The sequence below is a fragment of the Cynoglossus semilaevis genome, chromosome 6, assembly GCF_000523025.1.
Source record: "Cynoglossus semilaevis isolate Cse_v1.0 chromosome 6, Cse_v1.0, whole genome shotgun sequence".
NCBI classification, from domain to species: domain Eukaryota; kingdom Metazoa; phylum Chordata; class Actinopteri; order Pleuronectiformes; family Cynoglossidae; genus Cynoglossus; species Cynoglossus semilaevis.
The window spans coordinates 11,979,037-12,000,026 of record NC_024312.1 but is presented as its reverse complement, the minus strand read 5'-3'; the positions used below and the strand labels follow the sequence as shown (position 1 = coordinate 12,000,026).

At 41.0% G+C, this 20,990-nt stretch overlaps 3 protein-coding genes and 1 long non-coding RNA gene across 6 annotated transcripts in view; 3 read left to right on the top strand and 1 right to left on the bottom strand.

The window, feature by feature from the left end:
* The window catches only part of LOC107988669 (uncharacterized), a 73,393-nt gene that overhangs the window by 4,778 nt on the left and 47,625 nt on the right, over positions 1–20,990 (bottom strand). Inside the window, exon 4 of the long non-coding RNA XR_001760130.2 lies at positions 592–876. This is a non-coding gene — a long non-coding RNA (uncharacterized LOC107988669). The remainder of the gene's footprint in view (positions 1–591; positions 877–20,990) is intronic.
* On the top strand, positions 10–8,622 carry LOC103380191 (uncharacterized). The gene is made up of 2 exons (XM_017032914.2): positions 10–5,959; positions 7,591–8,622. Exons 1-2 carry the CDS (start codon positions 604–606, stop codon positions 8,301–8,303), a joined length of 6,069 nt encoding a protein of 2,022 aa, XP_016888403.1. The 5' UTR covers positions 10–603; the 3' UTR covers positions 8,304–8,622.
* Positions 8,742–13,460, top strand: fam185a (family with sequence similarity 185 member A). Of its 3 annotated transcripts, XM_017032922.2 has the most exons (9): positions 8,748–9,115; positions 9,210–9,400; positions 9,570–9,679; positions 10,175–10,267; positions 10,849–10,987; positions 12,477–12,518; positions 12,610–12,705; positions 12,819–12,953; positions 13,153–13,460. In XM_017032922.2, the coding sequence occupies exons 1-9, from the start codon at positions 8,922–8,924 to the stop codon at positions 13,266–13,268; spliced, it is 1,116 nt and encodes a 371-aa protein (XP_016888411.2). In that variant the 5' UTR covers positions 8,748–8,921; the 3' UTR covers positions 13,269–13,460. The 3 variants fall into 3 exon arrangements, with proteins under 3 accessions (XP_024912071.1, XP_016888411.2, XP_008310230.2); XM_008312008.3 differs by having other exon boundaries at positions 8,751–9,400; XM_025056303.1 differs by lacking the exon at positions 12,477–12,518 and having other exon boundaries at positions 8,742–9,400.
* The window catches only part of LOC103380172 (leucine-rich repeat-containing protein 17-like), a 7,610-nt gene continuing 852 nt past the window's right edge, over positions 14,233–20,990 (top strand). Inside the window, exons 1-7 of the mRNA XM_008312009.3 lie at positions 14,233–15,740; positions 17,816–17,978; positions 18,091–18,567; positions 19,269–19,483; positions 20,237–20,392; positions 20,666–20,807; positions 20,881–20,983. Coding sequence (XP_008310231.1) covers positions 17,854–17,978; positions 18,091–18,567; positions 19,269–19,483; positions 20,237–20,392; positions 20,666–20,807; positions 20,881–20,983 — 1,218 coding nt within the window. The 5' untranslated portion in view covers positions 14,233–15,740; positions 17,816–17,853. The remainder of the gene's footprint in view (positions 15,741–17,815; positions 17,979–18,090; positions 18,568–19,268; positions 19,484–20,236; positions 20,393–20,665; positions 20,808–20,880; positions 20,984–20,990) is intronic.

Genomic DNA, 20,990 nt, shown 5'->3' with positions numbered 1-20,990 from the left:
AATCATAAAGAATGCAGTATTATAAATCTAAGTAGGAAATGCATGGTGGTGGTCCAACAGCCACTAGGTTGAATTAAATTCATATTCTGACTTGTCACATCTGTCCCTCACATGTTTATAGACCACTGACAGGAAGTCTGAGACACTTGTGGCAAAGCTGCAACACATATGCAATACAAATTCATTATTACAGCACTGACTGAGAATGCTGTGAAATTGGCGTGAATTAAATATCTAAATAAAAACAAATTTGAAGAAGAGAAGAAAAACAGGAATTTTGGTGACGTGACATATTTGCTGATTTATGTTCTTTGGTAAATCCATCGTATCTGTTCAGAAACCGTCTGCCACCTATGCAACACTTTTTTACTCTGTTTCCATTAGAAACCCTGTTTCCTCACTGCTCATTTTTGTCACAAAGTCTTTCATTTGAACAACATCATTTGAACAACAACATGAACAACTTCATCAGTTTAGCCTCCTTCCCCTTTCCCTCCCACCTTACCCCCTCCTCTCCCTGACACTGTGCTTTACAAACTGAGGTCACTCTTATTTACGCTCTTTCCCCTCTCCTTCTTTTTCACTCTTTACCCTTGGGACACGATGAAGTTAACAGCACCATGCATGTATTTCGTCTTTTCAAGCCTCTTTTGGACAACAGTAGGCTCTGGTCAAGGATACCCATCAGAAGACAAGGGGTCTGGGCCATGTGCTGCAACACTGCAACTAGAGGAACCCTGTGGACACGGGCAGGAGGACGCAGCTTGCCTCTACTCGCTCAGTTTGCCAGCACTGACCGTTCATCTGCCGTCTCAGCTGAGAGACCTGGAGAAGATCATGAGGGAGCTGCAGGACTTGAAAGACACCGTGGACCAACTGAGGAAGAAGTGTGCAGATTGTACAGTAAGACAAACTGAGAAAATGTGTGACATGCATACAGAAAAAGAGCATGTGAAGCTGAATGAAAATACAGAAAAACGTGAGGATGAGTGGCGTTGTGTGAATAAAAGATCTAAGGAAAAGTCTGGAGATGACTTTGGATCAGGCAAGATAAAGGGGACTGAGGCTCTAGGAGGAGTTGGTGAAATTAACACAGAAAACAGAACAGATTTGGACAGAGGAGGGAGGAATAAATTGCAGGCAGTAAAAGAGAGTAATCAGGGGCTTATTAAAGAAATGGAAGGAGCAGAAGTCTCACCAGAAGTGTCAGAAAAAGATGGAAAAAGTCGGGACGAGGGTGTAACAGTGAGTGGTAATTTGGCATGGTCAACGACGCTAACTGCAAACGGGAAAACAGAAGTTACGCATGGAGAAACAGTTGCTGAAAAAAATAACAGTGAGCAAAAAGGAATGGAAGGTAATAAAAATGAAAAGCTGACAGGTGATAAAGGGAAAATAACCCAGAAAGAGGGAGAAAAAAACTCATCTGATATAAATATGGATAACACAGCAAGTTACCAAGAACAAATGGATGGAAAAAAACAAACAGAAGAAAATCAAGTCAGTGAAAGAATAATGACATCTGAGGACTATGCTGGGCACATAAATAAGGAGCAGGAGCAGCAGGGTGTGGATAGTAAAGAGAACACAGGAGAAGAAATAAAAGCGTGGCAAAATAACAAGATATTAAAACCGACCGAAAACAATGGGCTGGTAGTAAAAGGCAAGACAATTAACAGTGGGGAGAGTGGTGAGACAGACGGGGTGACGAGCGCAGAGATCAAAACGCAAAGTGGAAATGTGGTACAGGGTGGGCAGAGACCCAGTGATGAAAAATTAACATCCAACGACGCAGAGGAGAGAAAAGACTTTGTTTCTGTCAGCCAGACTCCTCCATCTATCACTGGTTTTATTACAGGGAGACATAAAACTATGGACCCGAACAAAGTTATAACCTTGACGTCACCCCTTTCATCTACTTCTCTGTGGTCCAGTCCACATTTGATCACAGATGTCAATGAAGCAACAGTGATAGCAGCTCTTGGACTACCATCCCAAAGCACAGACTTTGAACACACTCAAATTTATGAACAACCGCACCCAGATGCAGATGCAAGCTTCAGGACCACAAACGATCCAACTGCGACGCCCACATTAAGCACTTTGGAAGTCCCCAGACAACAGATTACTACTATCACCAACAGGTTCACATCCACCTCCAGTCCCAGGTCTTGGCCAGGCGTTCAGGGTCAGGTTCACTCAACGTCAGCAACTAAGATCGCCTCGACACACGTACAACATTTTTTCACAACTACAATGGCAGCAGTCACAGAACGCAGCAGCCGGGGAGCAAAAAACACAAGCCCCAGCATGAACACCGGTAGAAAATTTGGATTTGGTCAAGGAGTTAATCTGGGTAAAAAGCAGGGAATGAAGCCTGAAGCAACACAAAAGCTGAAAAATTCAAAGAATGACCATAAACATGACCGAGCACCTATACCTGAGAAAAAGACTAGACCCGTCCAGAAGCTGAAGCCCCTGGTCCAAAAACCAACAGTTGACCCAAATATCAAGTCCAGAAAGCCAGGAGCCTCAGAACAACAGACTCATACTGCAAAACCTGACCAAAGAGTTTCACACCATCATTTAACAACTGGTGAGAATCAACAAAATAATTCACTGCTTGGACGTGACAAAGGCCAAGAGCTAAATTCTAATCAGACTTCTGCACCTCCTGATCAGAGAGCTCCCTCTCCTCAGAGGCCATCGACTGTTGGTACAACTGGTTCTACAACTGTCCAGACAGGAATAAACACTCACCTATTTCCTCCATATGGTGAAAAAACCACAGCTCAAAATATAAAAAATATTTCACTGCCTCAACAAGGCAAAAGGTCTCCTGAGAGACCAACCTCTAATCAGAAACCTGCAACTGTAAACCAAACTGGTTCTCACCAGGATTCTGAGTCGGAAAATTATAACAACACATCGTCAGATGGAAGAATTATTAGTCAAAATGTGTATAAAAATCCATTGCTTAAACAACATGAAGGCCTCCCAACTAATCCTAATAGGTCAAATGTTCAAAAACCCCATTCTCATCAGAAGTCTAAAATCCCCTCCTTAAGACCCACATCAGTAAATACAACAAGATCCGACAAAAGTCAAATTATTAAAACAACTTCAAAACCTGATCTGTTTTCTCCCCTTGATAAAATGACTACTGTTCAAAATAAACATAAACAAACCAGAGGCCAAAATCCAAACTTTAATCGAACGTTTTCACCTCCAGCCCAGAGACCTCCATCTCATAACAGGACGGCTACAGTAAACCTAAAAGGCTCTGCCAAAGATCCTCGGAGAGAGAAATATGCAAAACCTGACCATAGCACTCCACGCCTTAAAATCACTCCTAATTTGAAAAAGAATGCTTCACGTATACATAACCAAGACCTAAAGCCAAATATTCATCAAATGCCCCTCCCACCTGTCCAAAGACCTAGACCTCATCAGAAATCTGCAGCAACAAACACAAACAGTTCTGAACTAGGTCATGTGACTGCCCACCACACTACAACACCTGGCTACTCAATAAAAATCAATAAAATAACAATTGATCAAAACATGAACCATGATCAATATCCAGTCCTTGATACGGAACTTACATCAGTTCAAAATATGTTAGAGATTCTAAAAGAAAATTCTCATCAAGCGTCAGTATCTTACGACAGTCTTGTCGGACCTACATCCGATCAGACAGTAACAACGATAAGCCCAACTGATCTTGATCAAGACCCTGCGACCGAAGTCCACTCAGTAACTGATCAGATTACTCTACCTAGCGTTCAAACAACAGATCAGAAATTTAGAAATATTTCACTGTTGATGCATGACAAGGGCCAAAGGTCAAATTCTCAGCCACAGCCTGAAGCACCAGTACAGAGAACCACATTCCATCAGAGGACAGCAACAGTAAACACAATTGGCTTAGTCAAAGTTTCTGGAATCACAACTAAGTCTGACCCTGATCACAGCACTACAGTTGAAACTACGACAGCCGGAAAAAATATGAAAAATAATCCAGCACATGACAAAGGTCAAAAGACAAATTCTTCATCAAAATCTTCACCTCCTGCCCAGAGACCTGCCACTCATAAAAGACCAGCCAGTGGTTCTGTCATCAATCCTCAGAGAAACCAAAAAACAAAATCTCCTCTTGTTCCTGATTCTGAAAGAGCGAAAAATACTAAGCTAACACTGAGTCCTAGCAACAGATCTTCAACGTTTAATAGAAACAATAATGAAGGTCCTTCTCCTGAGTCTGAACAATACCTGGACACAACACCTTTAATCAATCTTTCACTAGATGGCGATAAACCCTCTGACCAGGATTCTCGACCCGTCCAGAAAGACCCTTTACACTACAAAAAACAGGAGCTCAATTCCAACAAAAGGACTAAAGCGGATGTAAAAGCCAAAGTTAGCCAAATACCACGAAAACATGCTGAAACACCTGATCAGAAAACTCTACGTAATGAAAACCCTGAACCACAGTCCAACAGGTCATCCACACCACGACCTACTCCTGCACACAGATCCACACTGCAGCCAGAAGCAACATCTGTTCACATCACACCTAAGTTCGATCCTGATCACAGCACTACGGATGAAATTATAACAGCTGGAAAAAATATGAAAAATAATCCAGCACCAGCACATGACAAAAGTCAAAAGACAAATTCTTCATCAAAATCTTCGCCTTCTGCCCAGAGACCTGCCACTCATAAAAGACCAGCCAGTGGTTCTGTCATCAATCCTCAGAGAAACCAAAAAACAAAATCACCTCTTGTTCCTGATTCTAAAAGAGCGAAAAATACTAAGCTAACACTGAGTCCTAGCAACAGATCTTCAATGTTTAATAGAAACAATAATGAAGGTCCTTCTCCTGAGTCTGAACAATACCTGGACACAACACCTTTAATCAATCTTTCACTAGATGGCAATAAACCCTCTGACCAGGATTCTCGACCCGTCCAGAAAGACCCTTTACACTACAAAAAACAGGAGCTCAATTCCAACAAAAGGACTAAAGCGGATGTAAAAGCCAAAGTTAGCCAAATACCACGAAAACATGCTGAAACACCTGATCAGAAAACTCTGCCTGATGAAACCATCAGGTCATCCACACTACCGCCTACTCCTGCACACAGACCCACACTGCAGCCAGAAGCAACATCTGTTCAAAGGCCAGAACCAGCAGTGCGACTCGAATCAAGCCCAAACAACAAAACAGACTCAAATCCTTATCTCAGCGGGATAACTCCAGATGGCACACGAATTTCTCAAATCGACCTGCTGCCTACATCTGGGCCTCTAAGTCGGGACAATAAAATCACTCATTCCACAGGTGATGCAGAGTTCAACCCCAGCAAAAAATCTTTCAATCTAAGCCCAACATCAAGCCCTAAGAGGATCTTTCCTTTATTTTCAGGTCTCCTAACCGAGAGCCCAGACAGCAGGACCCCGTGTGATCTGAAGCCACAAACAGTCAGAGAACCTTCATTGATCCCAGTTACAACAAGACCAAACATAATGATCCGTGGCATCCTCCCGAGTGTTATCACTAGCACCAGTCCAGGAGCCACAAAGTTCAATTCCAATACCAAGCCCAGCGCAGCATCTCTGATGCTACACAGCACAGAGAACACTGCACCTGGAAAAACCTCAGGTTCAGAAAAACCGGTCTTTCCAGTGACTTATCCCGGGGCTCATACTTCCTCCATACTTAGCCCTGACACTGAGTCAACTACTTCTGTCACCTCTGGCCCTCAGCTTGCAGCAGCTGAGTATTCCACTCCTAGTGCACGAGAGCTTCGAGTAAAAATCAACCAGGTGGCTGCGTTTCCCAGTGACAGGCAAGGGTCAACTGGACCAATAGCAGACCTGTTTCCAAAACAGCATCCAGCAGACAACAACAAGGGCGATGGTGCAGACTACAGAAAGTGGATGGCATCAAAAGGCAAGACATAATACCTCATTCTATGGTCAATATTTTTTGCACATTGTAATAAATGCCGTAATTATGCTTTATCAAATACAGATCTGTTAGTACCAACCAAAGGGTGAGGTAGACACATGAAATGCCTTGACATTGATAGTCATTTTCACAAACATCTGTTGTCCTCTGGTGACGCTACAGATAGAAATGTGAAACAAATATACAGCTTAGTTGTTTTGAATGCGTTATTCAAAACAGAACAGTTAAAAAACAAATAATTGGTTTGACCTGACCTGGAAGAATATCAGTATTGGGGACCACATGGCAAACCCTAACGATCATCATATAAACATTTATGAGGCTATAATACTGCTGGCTTTGGGTGAGATCATCTTAGTGCCATACATACATTATTACTCAAAGTCAAAGATGGAATTTGCATGTGTGTGCAGAATAGTTATGTCAGTGCGTGTGTGTGTTTAAGGGTAGGAGAGGGTCAGAAATGAAACCACAACAATGCACAGACAAACAGCTTTTAAAAACATCCGGCACAGATGTGCAGTCAGTAAATCATTCATCATCAAATTCATCCCATCCTTTCTTGAGGTCATGTGATTTCATTTATCAGACGGAGTGTCCCACATGTTCACCTCACTCATGTGCATTAGCATTTCAGGGAACAGGCTCTTTAGTGAGAAAGGACATTCTCACAACTACCTATGGATTTATTTTTATTTTTTATATATATAAAATTGTCCAAAATGTACTCTTTTTTTTAACTTTGATTGACATTTGACACAAATGAAAGGTAGAAAGATACAATAGAAAAATGTCAGGTATTAGGGTTGAATTATTGAAGGCCAACATATCCTGGGCTTCTTTTAATTTAAAAGTTGCATCCATTGTTGTCTTAGTGTATTGTTTTGGGGGGGAATGCATTTAGGCTGTTACATGGAAAGTGATGGGTCAGTCCTTCTTAGGCCAGAGCTCCAGTTTTCTGTTGAACAGTACACCCCCAACCCCAGTGTGGACCACTTTAAAAACAACAAAAACTTATATTTACAATCTCACCTCAAATTAATTTAAAGGATCATTTTGTTTCACACAAACGTTTTATTCATAAAATTGTCCAAAATGTACTCTTTTTTTAACTTTGATTGACATTTGAGATTTAAGACTCGAACTCACCGTGTCTAAGTGGCTGAGCTAACTGTCAACCTCCCTAACCTCACTCTTTCAGGTTTTTAATGGCAGCAAAGTTTCATAAATGCAACCTGGCTGATTCATTTTCCACTGATAAACCTTTCCACTCAGACCCCATTGGGAAAAACAAGAAAACAAAAGCAAAACTCTGTCAAAACTCAGAGTCACTGTACATGAAAACAGTAATATAGTTGTCGAACTCCGCCCTCACTCTTAGTCAGAATGGACGGATGGATGGATGCTTATTCACATTACCTGTGAGCTCCATTATTCAATCGTCTTAGCTCAGCTTCATAATAATATTAACAACACCATCTTCACCATTCCAACTGAAGTAGGACTGTAGTTCAATTCCTTTCTTAACAAATGTATTTTTACAGATTTATCAATCTGGAGTGGTGTGAACAAACTTCTGTTTTCCATAGTCACCTTCTTTCCCTGTTCTTCAGAAGCCAGTGCTATAAGAGACTGCTCAGACCATCTGCTCAGAGGGAAGACAAAGAGCGGGGTGTACACGGTGACCCCTGACCTGCGCAGTAAGAGCTTCCCGGTCTTCTGTGACATGGACCTGACCGGTGGAGGGTGGACGCTGCTGCAGCTCAGACAGGACGGCAGCGTGAGCTTCAACCGCACCTGGGCAGATTACCGATCAGGGTTTGGGCAGCTGAACGGAGGGGAGTTTTGGCTGGGGAACAACCTGATCCACCTGCTCACCCGCGACAGGGATATGGTGCTGCGGGTGGAGCTGGAGGACTTCGACGGGTTGATGGAATATGCAGAGTATGACAAGTTCAAGGTGGCAAGTGAGCGTCTCCGCTACAGGCTGACTATAGGTGTTTACTCCGGTACAGCAGGGGACGCTCTCCGCTTCAACAAAATGTTCGATCACAACAACAAACCCTTTACTACCCCAGACAGGGACAATGACAGATATCCATCAGGTAACTGTGGGGCCTATTACAGCTCTGGCTGGTGGTTTGACGCCTGCATGTCCGCCAACCTGAACGGGAGATACTACAAGGAAGGAAGGTACAAAGGACTCAGAGATGGTATTTTCTGGGGGACGTGGCACAATATCACTTCAGAGTATTACCCCACTAATTACAGACACTCATTTAAAACAGTCAGGATGATGATCAGACCGAAAAGGTTTGATCCTTGAACTGCATTTATGGTAAAACTTGTATTCGTGCTCTCTCAACACAATAACTGTGCACTATTAAGTAAATGCTGCCTCCTTGTGGCGTATGATTTTACAGGCTTTCGCTGTTTGGTAATTACAAGAATGAACTTGGATGTACCAAGGTGATCTATGATCAGCTTGTTGTCAGGAAAGTGTTTATTTTACATGACTACCTTTGGAAACAACAGAGACTTTTTTTCTCTTAATTTGAAGGTCAGTGATACGTTTGAAAGTGTTTCGAATGTTTTGTAACTAAATTATAATTATTTAGTAATATTAAAGAATATTTAACATGAAATCGCATTTTGTTTATGTGATTTGTGCCTTTTCTCTAAGAAATAAGGGTAGACATTCAAACTAAAATTGTTTAACTTAATGTGATAAATTAATTTAAATAAAAAAATCTGCAGTGTGATTAATCAATCAAGGTACGATTTCATATAGTTTTTGTTTAAAATGTATTTACTTCAATGCAATGACTTCCAACGGATTGCCTGCAGTACTCTTAAAGTCTACAAGATGGCGTCGGAATTACTTGAGTTCTCTTCTAAAAGATCGTAGGTGGTGCTTTAATGTGAAAGGTCAAACCGGAAATGTATGTATTTTGCCGTTTTGCGCTGCCGGAACTGTAGCGGAGTTTGTAGGTTACAGGATGTTTTGGAGCTCTGTAGGTCAGCGGACATGTGTCGGACTCCGTTACCGTTTCTTGTGCCTTACAACAAGGCAAATCATTCTGTCCTCTCCCGGGTGTCTCCAAGACGAGTCTTTCTGCACCTCTGTCCCAGCACAAGGTGAGGGTGTGAAGCCGCCTGTGAAGAGGTGGACTGTGGCCATGAGTCCCATGAGCAGCGTGCGGGCACAGCTGACCTGTAACATCTCTGTCAGCCCTCTGGACCCTCACACCTTCCCAGAGGCTGACCGAGCCATTCTGACGGTGCACGGCTGCGGGGAGCAGCTGGAGAGATCTCTGGACCATGTCCGGGTACATTACGATGACCAGAGCAGCGAGCTGCTCATCTCTGCTGACCAGGTGGACCACGGAGTGTCCGTGGATCTGGCTGCGCCCATTAATAGCGGTATTTGTGGAAGAAGAATTATTTTTACACGTCCATTTTGGTTCTTAGTATTCATCGGGAAAATTGGACCCTTCTACAATACTTTTTTTTTACATTACATTAAATCGGGATTGTGTTACAAAATTCGTTTGTAATATGAATAATTCCATCTTGTGTTTTTTCCTGTCAGATCTCTTTATTACCACTCGTGGAAGTGGTGATGTGGAAGTGAAAAAGATGGAATGTAACGTCTGCAAGGTGCAAACAGAAAGAGGCAACTGTTTGTTGCATTCTATTAAGGTTAGTGCGGGCACGACACAAGACAGGAGACGATACAATTCTTATTATTATCATCATTATTATTATTATTATTATTGGCGATGAAGTATTGTAATGTTGGAAAAGTCATACATTTATGAAAATAAAGTCATAATATTTGAGGTGAGGTCTAAACACAAAATGCACGTCTAATAATGCTGTTCATCTTGGTGAGTGGATCTTCCAAACTTACTACTTTAATCATGTAAATCTATGACTTTATTCTTGTAAACACATTGCTTTGTTTTGTAAACTTGGCTTTAGTTTAGTAAATTTGACTTTATTTTTTTGTAAACTTATGACTTTAATCTTGTAAACGTATGACTTTTGTCTTGCAAACTTATGAAAAACAAAGTAAAACAAATAGCAAAAAACAACAACAAAGTAACAGTTCCTGAAACTATACACAGCGACATAATTACAGGCTGTGTTTTTGTTTGTTTGTGTGTTTGTTTGTTTGTTTGCTTGTTTTCTCAGGGTCACCAGGTTGAGGTACAGTCTAATGGGGGACACGTGACAGCTGTGGGCACCATCCATGGTAATGTCAGCATCAAAACACATGGAGACAGTGTAAGGATTACTGAGCTCACACTCAATAGACATTAGGGGGCAGCAGCAGCCAGAACACAGAAATGCAACTGTCTAACAGTCCACACTTATTCATCCACAGCCACAATCCAGTGACTGAACACTTTGAAACTTTTACCATACAACATGCAACTGCCTGCAACTCAGTTGCTGTTGTAGAGAAAACAAACAGACCTGGTTTTATTTTTAGGATCAATGTGAGCTCTCTGCTCTGCAACAGAAATCTAATGTGTTATACAACATACCATTGCCTAGCACAGGCGTGGGCAAAATTTGACCCAAAGGGGTTTAAAAATTGGGTGGGGGGGGGGGGTGTCAGGAACCCAGAAGAATAAAAACAAATGACATGTATAAGTCATGGATAAATGCTAAAATCCGTTTAGCCTTTTCTATGCCATCATTTGAATAGAATAGAATAGAAACGCAGGCACTGCATCTGAAAATCCATTCCACCTAACCACATCTGTCACCCTGCATGGAGGTCAGATGTTAAAAAATAAAGTTTAAATCAAAGGTCACCTGATCATGACATTGTACGGTGATCAGTTGTGTGCATTGTGCAGGCAGTAGATGTAAAGAAGCTGCAGGGAACCAGCATGAACGTTTCAACAGAACATGGCCCTCTGTCAGTCAAAGTCATCTACTCTGAGTCCAGCAGCATCTCCTCCAGCTCTGGAAGAATCCAGCTGGGACACATACAAGGTGAGTTACCAGCCGCAACTATCGCTAACTACTATTAACCACCACCAATTGTTCTAGGCCAGGTGTGGACAAACTTTTTGACCCGCAGGCTACAATTGTCCTAAAAGTGAACAGGGGGCCGGGTCAGGAACAGATCGATGGAGCGTTCGTGTGAACTAAGATAAATGACATGTTAAAGTCATGCATAAAGGATAAAATCATTTTTATTTTCAAACATGGGTATTGCAGAGAAAAGACAGAAGTATAATGATAATATATGTAAATAAATTGCATAAAATGGAAAAGTTTGGCGGGCTGGATTTATAAACTGAACGGTCCACATCCGGCCCCCAGGCCTTAGTTTACCCATGCCTGTTCTAGGCACTTGGAGGTTTCCCAGGCTATATCCACTTCACTGCTGTCAGTTATTTAAGTTCTATGTATACAATTGTTTTACACCCCATTTTAGAGATAACTTTGTTACTTTGTGTTTTGTAGATCCAACATTTAATTTATCATGTAGCAAAAGTTTTTACTTGAAGTAGCTTTATCTGCAAATCTTTGCAAGTTCTTGTCTATTTCCGGGTCTTTATTAATTGCATCACATTTTGTTTTTTCCATAGTTGCCTTTAGGTAAATAATGAGTAAATCATTTTGATTAAATAAATAAGTCTGATACATTATGATTAATGACAATAACCCCAAACCACATGTCCACAAATTGAAATACTATTGAGAACCTGATATTTATTATCTGTACAAACCACTGACTGAGATGCTGCCACCCAGAAACTGGAGGCTTGTTATCATTCAAGTATTACAGCAGTGGTACACTTATGTCCAGCGTGCCATATTCCATTGGAAGATCCTCACCCCCCCCCCCCCCCAGGGGGGCCTTCCCCACTATTTGAGAAGTACTGCTGTAGTCGAAGTTATGACTGACACACTGTAGCATGTGTGGAAAACTCTGACTAATAGGTGATCCTGTTCAGAAGACGTGCACTGTCCTTGAACCTTTGTGAACCTCTGTGATACAGCTGCAGTGTGTTCAATTCAATGGCAAAGCAGAACTGAGGCACGTCAGGAATCCTAGGCTCTGCTCCAGCCAGTCAACAATGTGTTTGCAATTAATCACATATTATGTACTTGCTTGTTTTAAAGACACTATAAAACAGTGTTGTGGGAAAAAGCCTCGCTGCTGGAAGACTAGCTGACAAAACAGGCCATCAGCCAATACGTTGTAACGTGACAGGAAGTAAGGAAAAATGCATCATGATCTCAGAATGGTTTCGTCACAAGTCTGCGTATAATTGCAGGGAATATTGAAACGATTACCTTGTAAATCCACACGATCTGGATGTTGTTTTTTTATGTTCGTTTTTTTAGTACATACAGTAAGAGATGCGTCACTGGGGAGATTGTGTCATAGTTTCCATTGACTTAAACAGTTCTTTTATAGCCTGTTGCATAAGTTACTGAACCCGCATGTGTTTTTAATATTGTTTAAAAGGCAACTCTGTGGTGAAGAATGTGCATGGAGACACGGTCATAGGTAAGGAGGGCGACTTGTCACACAGTAATCCACGGCAGGCACAGATCAAAGTTTCTTTGTAAAAAAAAGTGAGGTTTGCTTTGCTCTGCAGATGGTTCAAATGGTTCCTTGAACGTTTCATCTCATAGCGGAGCCATTGATGTCTATGTGGGAGATGACAGCAGTGCTAACCTTCACAGCCACAAAGGTCAAAACACACTCTTTAAGAAGGATATGTTTGAATCGACCGATTGAGTCATGTTTTCATTGACAGTTTAATAACTTGTTGTTTTGTTCTTCATTTACTGCACTGTACTGTAGGTGGAGTGTGTGTGCGGGTCCCGTCTTCCCTCAGAGCAGGGGTGGAGCTCCGTGGGGCGTCTGTGGAAATCAGCCCAGAGGTGGTTTTGTCAGAAGTAGAAACCCACACAGACCACAGCCAAACCACACTGAAGGGTTAGTTATTGATTGTCATGTCTAACTACTGATCACAGGCTGGTGGACACACTATGCATCACCATTTAGAACATGATAAACGAGCTGCGGCTCAGTACTGGTCCCCAGCCCAGTGGTTGGGCACCCCTGACTAAAATGCTGAATTCTTCTTAAGTCAATACAAAGGTGTGAACATTCACATTTCTTTCATTTTCTTCAGGCTACATGAATGGAGCCTCTGCAGCGGGCCAGTCCATTCAAGCTCAGACAGACACGGGCTCTGTAACACTGAGGACCCAAAGCTGGTTTGACTCACTGAAGCTGAGTCAGGAATGACGAGACTGTTGTTTGTAGGTTTGCACCACTTTGCTTCTGTTGGCGTCGACCGCGGTCTGGTCTTTTACAACATCCGAGATCTGGATTAAAGAGAATCCTCACAGACAAATTACTTTCAACAGCTGGAGTGTTGCGCAATTTTTGTGTATGTTTTGTTAATTTACAAAAATAAATGTTTATATTTGAATCACACATCCAATATGGCCTTTTTGCATATTTTTTTTACTACATTTTGTACATTGGACATAGACATTTTGTTCATGTTGATGTTGCACATCTTTAGTAGTGGAAATTGAAACTAATGAAATTGTATATCAATCACCAGGGATTGTGAGGACTGGAGTGGAAAACCACTTATTCCCACAGCTGCACGAGGGATAAATATTAGTCCTGGACAGGAGAGACAGTGGTTTGGTTTGTAGTAGGACGTACAGTTTAATTTTAGATTATCGTTGCCATTCATTTTGGGATTGTGCAGAGGTCTTGCCCCACCTGCTGGACATTCATTATGACATTTTGAATGAATATTCCATATAATATTCTGTCTTTGTACTCGGGCAACATTTTTCAGAAATGTACCTAACAGAGAGACTAATGTTCTCTTTCCAAGAGAGACATCAACATGAGAATTTCAACAGCTGCTGACTCAAGGTTCTGTACACAAGCCAGTGGAGACCAGACAGGCTTCAGATCAGGGGTGTCCACTCTTATTTTGGGGCTACGAGGGCTACTTTTCTCAAATGACCAGGCTAAAATGATCTACTGATAATATCAAATATATACTTACCTGTATAGGGTGAATATTCTTATATATGATATGTTGAGGTACTTCAATTTTAATGCATTCAGCTGTGTGACACAATATGATTTAATACTTAAATTATTACTAATTAAGCCCTAGAGATTTCATCTAGACATAGAATAAACTATTTTGCGATCAACTGGTAGATTGCAATCTCCTAATTGGGCACCACTGACTTAGATGCTTTACTAAATGCGTTGATGTATTATTAGAACACAGGCCTCTGGACTCACACACACCAGTCTGACACTGACACACAAAAAGGTCATGTGAAACGACTCGCATTAGACGTGAAATAACAAACAGAAATCCACTGCAGTAACAAACTGCCAGGCAGTGGCAGAGTCCAGGAATATTAAACAGGCTGGAAACACAGGATCACTGGAACACGCAGAAGGGGATGAAGACCTCATATATCCAGTATAAGCCTATATATATATATATATTATTCAGACGTTTATGTCATGTGAGTGAAGAAATGCAGTTGTTTGAGTTTGTGTTTTCAATCGGATTTAATTAAAAAAAGAATAATTAGTTGAAACATTTTTTATCGGTAATTTTTTTAATCAATTACAAGATATTTCAGACAATGCCATTTGAATTCTACGTGACCCCACATGGGTTTGCGACCCTAAGGTTGAAAAAAAAAAACAAAGCTAACTTTTGTTCTTAAGTTCAATTGTGTTAAAACTTAGGAATGTTATGAAGGAATGTTGGCTAGAAAAGGACAAAATCTCTCTCTAATATACAAAATGTATTATTTTTTTTCCTCAGTGATACCTTTCCTGGTCTTACCTTTGGTGTTGTGGGGTGCAGGAAGAAAGGGCTGTATCAGGATTTAATGGCCTCACCTCTAAATGACCTGTGCAAGAACTCTTTGGTGGTTTTTGTGGCATTGTAGGACAATAAGCATCCAAAGGAAAAATGGCAGACATACAGTGAATTACAGCAAATGGAGCCTGTTAAAGATGATGATTCACACTGTTCACCACGAAAAATGTGAAGAAAAGACCCAGAGTGGTTCACATTCTTTTCTAATTCATTCCTTATTTTCTCTGGCAAAAACATCTAAAGCATCAAAAATAAGTCTGCGTTTCAGACACACCGCTGTCTTACATTCTGTGCATGTCATCGCCAACACTTCAGTCAGAGTGAAAGGCAAAAAAAAAAAAAAAAAAGTTTAGTGTCATCTCTGAGCAGAGAGGAGGGAAATATTTGTACTTTTCCTGTTAAAATCTGAAGCATTTTCTGAAATACAGTTCTCTGCTATTCTCATATTTCCCGGGCCCCATAAAATGAAAACATACATCTGGACCCTGACAGAACAAACATAATGTTCCAGACCCAAACTGTGTTTTATGTTTTGGAGCATGTGTGTCAGGATGGTGGGTGCACATCTTGAGAGGGTGGGCCGGGGCTGACTGCAAACCCAACCCTCTGCTTGACTACAACTACCTTTCACTCTACTTCTCCTCCAGGTTTTCATCCATTCCCTTTGAGCATTGACGAAGAACGAACGCTAACGGCCAACAAGTGGAGACACGTGCTGACAGAGCAGCAGTGACTGGAATTGTTTTTCAGCGACTCCGACCTGAATCTTCAGGAGTAAAACAATTCCACGGGGATCAGATAGAGAGGGTGACACGGTGGCCGTGCTTCCCTGTGGTCAGGTAAAGAACGTTTTGACCTGTCAATTTATTACTGTGGGTTAGATATCTGTTTTTATGGTAAAGACTGTTTTTTTTTTCTGGTTGGCTAACATAACACATCAAGATGTGTGAGAAAAACAATGGTGACATGTAAATAAATGACCAACTTCTGAAACATTGCTGCCCTCACGCGAGAGTGGGGGAGGGCGCTAATGACTTGCTAAGGGTTGTAGCAACACATGTATCAACGCTTCGGCCGTGTTGTCATAGTGAGGGCCACATCTGTCCCACTATGTCACTCTGCAACTGAACTTTCTCAATACAGTAAGTATGAACACCACTGGGTAATTAGTTACACAGTGGTGTAGAGGTCAGAGGTGTCACCTCATAGCATTGACGAGAGAAAGCGGAATTTTTAATAATTGTGTCCTTATTTTGTTTATTAATTAGTATCAATACTTTATGAGAGTAATCAATACTTGATCGATACCTATGTGAGTATTAATATATAGATACCTCAGTATCAATACTTCCATCACTACCTCGCAGCAAAAAGGGCACTAATTCACATCCTAGACAAACTTTTGGACTTGCGGGCCACAATTGGTCCTAAAATCTTGACAGGTGGGCCAGGTCAGGAGCGTTTGTGTGAACTTAGATGAATGACGATGATGTAAAAGTCATGCATAAAGGCTAAAATGCTAAAATTCTTTTAGCCTTCTCTACCGCATCTATAGGAAAATGTTGGCATTGCAGAGAAAAGACTGAAGTATCATATACAATATAATACAAACCAAATATATAATTTGGACAAGGTTGGCAGGCTGAACGGGCCACATCTGGCCCCCGGGCCTTAGTTTGCCCATGCTTGTGGCAGTGAGCTTTTTTTCTATGAAAGCTGTTTTGTAAAGTTACCATATTTTTTCTCCTATACACTTAGACAAGAAGGCAAGGGAGACGTACAAACACAGCACTTAATGCTCAATGCCAAGTCGCTAAATCTAGCTACATAAACAAAAAGCAACTTGATATATGCCATCTACTTGTTCATTTTAAAACAAAACACTGACATGTATGGTGTTAATTTTAGCTGAGAGGTCCTAACATCTTGCGTAACACTGCTTACAAGTAGAGCTGATGCATTAACTCTGGAATCCACAGATCTATCAAGAAAGCAATTATATAGTCATGTTGAAATGACCAGAGCTGTTCTTTGGATCTCTGCACTGGCATCGAACACTGTGTTCCATACATGAAATATCAACCAAACAAATGTGTCAGTTAGCACTGTCCCCAGACGACAAGATCACAGATGAGTGTCTTATATATATATATATATATATTTATATATATATATATATATATAGTGTCTATGTGTGGAAGTTGGGTCTTTTAACCTTTTATCTATAGAGCATGCAAACTTAAAGTTTTTAATTAAATAATCATGATTATTCCACAGCTAACCTGTGTTTTGCATTTTTAGCTCTAAAATTTTACAATTTCTATTAAGTGGTTTCAATTTTGACTATTTTTGGGAACTAAATAAATAAATATTCTATAGTGTAGTGGTTAGTATGTCTGCCACGGCAGCAGAGAGTTCTGGATTTGATTTCCAGAAGAACCACATGCTCGATTGTTAATCCTCCTCCTGTAAATCATTTTGGATAGAAGCATCTGCTAAACACATATGTGTAAAATGATTGATAATATAAAACATCAATCAATGATCAATAACAAATTTGTCAACTCATTAGTTAGCTAAATTACTAATTTAAATTACAGTGATCTCACCAATTTTGTTGATGGAACTTTCCTTACAAATTATTTAGAAAACAATCAGCTAACAATAATAACTGTAGCAGTTATTTAATGTAATATATACAACATCTTGTAAGAGAGCAACAACGTTGGAGTCTGTATACACATTCCTGGACATCTCGCTCTCCTCTTACATAACATGAAATGACCAAAGCAGCAGCAGTGGCAGCAGCAGCAGCAGGGTTTCATCAACAACACTGTGTTCCCTCGGCTTCTATTTTAAAACAGGTTTTGTTAGACTTTTCATATCTATATCTAAACCCCTGTTTTGCCTCCAGATCTTTTAATAGGAAGACAAATCCCTGCAGAGCTCAAGATGCGTCCAGCATCCTGCCTCCTGGGAGCCTCTGTGCTGTTCCTCCTGCTCTCCTGCGCTGACATGAAAAGGTCAGGGAAGGGAAAAGGCCTGAAGGGATTGCGACATAAACTTACAAGGGACAGGTTTGGATTTAGATTCATCTGTAATTCTTCTAATTCTAATAAATCTAATAAAGGATTTCACAAATTTTGGCTCTCCTTATCTTTCTTTCTTTTTTATATAAAAACCTGCCAGGTTAAGAGGTCCTGGACGTCAAAGCAGGTCGGAATCCTCCAGGCAAAGGACACCTAACTGCACAGAGACCTTGGAATCTGGTGAAGTATTTGCAGACTGTCAGGAGCGACGCCTCACCTCTATTCCCATCTTTGAAACCTGGTCCAAAGAACCCAAGCACCTCCTTATGGCACGTAACAGGATCAAATCCCTTCGAGATGGGGCTTTCATTCAGTACGGCAACTTAGTCACTCTGGATCTGCAGCAGAACCAGATCTCTGTAGTGGAGGACGGAGCCTTCCAAGGCCTGAGACAACTTAAAACGTTGCTGCTGCAGCATAACAATCTGGGCTCGATAGCCGACGAGGCCCTTATTCCCATGCCAAATCTTCGTTATCTGCGTCTGTATGATAATCCATTGAATTGCAACTGCAGCATGGACAGCCTTGTTCGCACCCTTCAAGTCCCGAGTAACCGCAACTTAGGAAATCATGCCAGGTGAAAGATTTTTTAAACTCACATTTTTGATTTCTAAACACAAACTGGAAATACCGTAATTTCTGGACTGAGTGCGCCTGAATGTAAGCCACACCCACTAAATTTAAAAATAATTTCTTTTTTACATATATAGGCCACATTTCTCTATAAGCCGCACGAGGCTAACAAGGGATATTTACACAAAAAAGTTTTTCACTTTTAATTAAATAAAAGCCTTTTTCCGAACAGTGCCTCTAACACCCGACCGTAGTTGGAATACACAACCGAAGCTAACATTAGCTCCGGGGCTAACTCCCTTCACTTTGTGCTTGTCCGCAGCAGAGGTAAATAGAAACTGGGAAGTTGGAGTCATTATTATCAGCCACACCGAGCACAACATGACAGGGCTCAAACTGCTCTCAACTTTCGCTGCCGTTCTCTCTCACGCGCCCCACGCATATACTGTATACACACACAGCCATTTACAGACAGACCTACACTACGAGTGTAACACACAGTTGCCCACCAGAAAAGTCCTTGATTGCGAGTTGTATGAACTTCGTTAGCACGTAAACATCCATAAATTAGCGGCATCATTGTTTAAGCCTCGGGGTTCAAAGCGTATGAAAAAAGTAGCGGCTTATAGTCCAGAAATTACGGTACTAATCGACTGTTTAGTGATGAAATATCCATTGATGTTTGAACTGTATTTCCTCTACCAGGTGTGCAGAGCCAATCAGACTGAAAGGCACCAAGTTGAAACAAGTTGACCCCGAGTTACTCTGTAAAGAACCAGACCCAGCTAATGATCCACAGGGCGACCAAACTGGAAACTCACTCCCAGTAAATCCAATCCCATATCAGGGGAAACCAGATGCGACTACATCCTGCCACACTTATCATTTTCCCGAAATGCGAATGGACTGCAGCAAACGAGGCAAGTCTGAGCTTATTGGTGTTAGTCATCTGTCGGGTTATTTATTTAACATTCAGGAGAAGAGGTTTATTTTTGAAGAGATTTTTCCAGCTTTGTTTTGATTTTATCTGTGTTTTACGTATCCAGATCTTTTTCTTCATGCTCACATTTTCCATTATTCTGTTATGTGTATGGCATAAGCATCTGGATTTTTTTTGTTAAATCCAAAAACATTGTTTATACCTTACTACCAACAGTCAAGACAGCAAATGCAGACAAAAAAACGAACCTCCTGGCAGAGATAGTGTTTGAGTGTGTTTGTCTAAAATGACATTACTCATCAAGAACTTAGTTCTTTAGTTTGTCAAGAGATTTTCAGAGCCAGATGTATACATGACAAAGTAGAGTAGAATTATTATGAATTTTTATCATCATTGGTTTCCAGTCCACTGTATCTGTTTTATATTGGTATTTAAAGCTCAGAAAGAACCAGATAAACAGACATGACATGAGTATTTAAAATAATTATTTTTCATTCAGATGATAACTTACGTGATTAAGCGATGTGTTATTACTATTTGTCTACTATTTGGTTAGAGGCCTAGACATCAAATATTTGCTCACATCATACTGTAAAAGTGTCCAGCTCTGCGATAGTCTTTACCTAAAGGACTCACAGTAACTCAGCTCAGGTTATTTTTTTTGTTTTACATACTTGGAAGGAAAATCAGGTAACCACACTTATTTGAGTAATCCCTTCCTTCTTGTGTGCAGGTTTAACTGAGGTGCCTACAGGTATTCCAGACGATGTGGTTCAAATCGATCTCTCCTTTAATTCAATCCATCGTCTCCGAGCCAAGGATTTCCAAACTGCACGGAGCCTCAAGTCCCTTAACCTCAGCAATAACAACATTGAACACATTGACCCAGGTAAAATGGTGTTTGTTATTTTACACCCAACAGTCTCTTTTAGTGGACGCTGATGAATAAAATTAAATACATAGAGCAGATAAAGCTGTTTTTTAATTGTAAAATATTGACTGTAATGAATGGAAACTACTGCCCTCCAGTCATTAGGAGGCAACCTGATATATTTCTTTGATATTTTTTAATAGACATAGGTTTAACTTAACCTAATTACAACAAGAGGTAAAAGAAAATAATGGCTGCCGTGCCGATGTGTTTTTCTTTCCTTCTAACCAGCCTCCCTTTCTGGACTGCTGCACCTCCGGGAGTTAGACCTGGCCGACAATGGTCTCCATTTCATCCAGTATGGCGTTCTCGAAGACCTTTACTTCCTCTCGCAACTGAAACTGGAAGGAAACCCTTGGGTGTGTGACTACAGGTAGGTCGCTCTGCTCTGTTAGATTAACTTTCCAAATTCCAACAGTAAAACAAATGCTCCTGCTATTTTTCAGCATCCACTACATAGTGTACTGGCTGCACCTGCACCCTGGGGTGAGGGACTCCGGTCTGCTTTTTCGCCCCCCCCCCGTACCTACAAGGGGAAAGGGCCCGCACGTCGGTA

Bases quoted from the DNA above. Each gene is read 5' to 3' on its own strand.
- LOC103380191 (XM_017032914.2), top strand. From the start codon at position 604: ATGAAGTTAACAGCACCATGCATGTATTTCGTCTTTTCAAGCCTCTTT. The intron at 5,960-7,590 runs GCAAGACATAAT...CCTGTTCTTCAG, and splicing joins AAAGTGGATGGCATCAAAAG to AAGCCAGTGCTATAAGAGAC.
- fam185a (XM_008312008.3), top strand. From the start codon at position 8,800: ATGACTTCCAACGGATTGCCTGCAGTACTCTTAAAGTCTACAAGATGG. The intron at 10,268-10,848 runs GTAAGGATTACT...TGCATTGTGCAG, and splicing joins TCAAAACACATGGAGACAGT to GCAGTAGATGTAAAGAAGCT. The intron at 12,519-12,609 runs GTAAGGAGGGCG...TTTGCTCTGCAG, and splicing joins GCATGGAGACACGGTCATAG to ATGGTTCAAATGGTTCCTTG.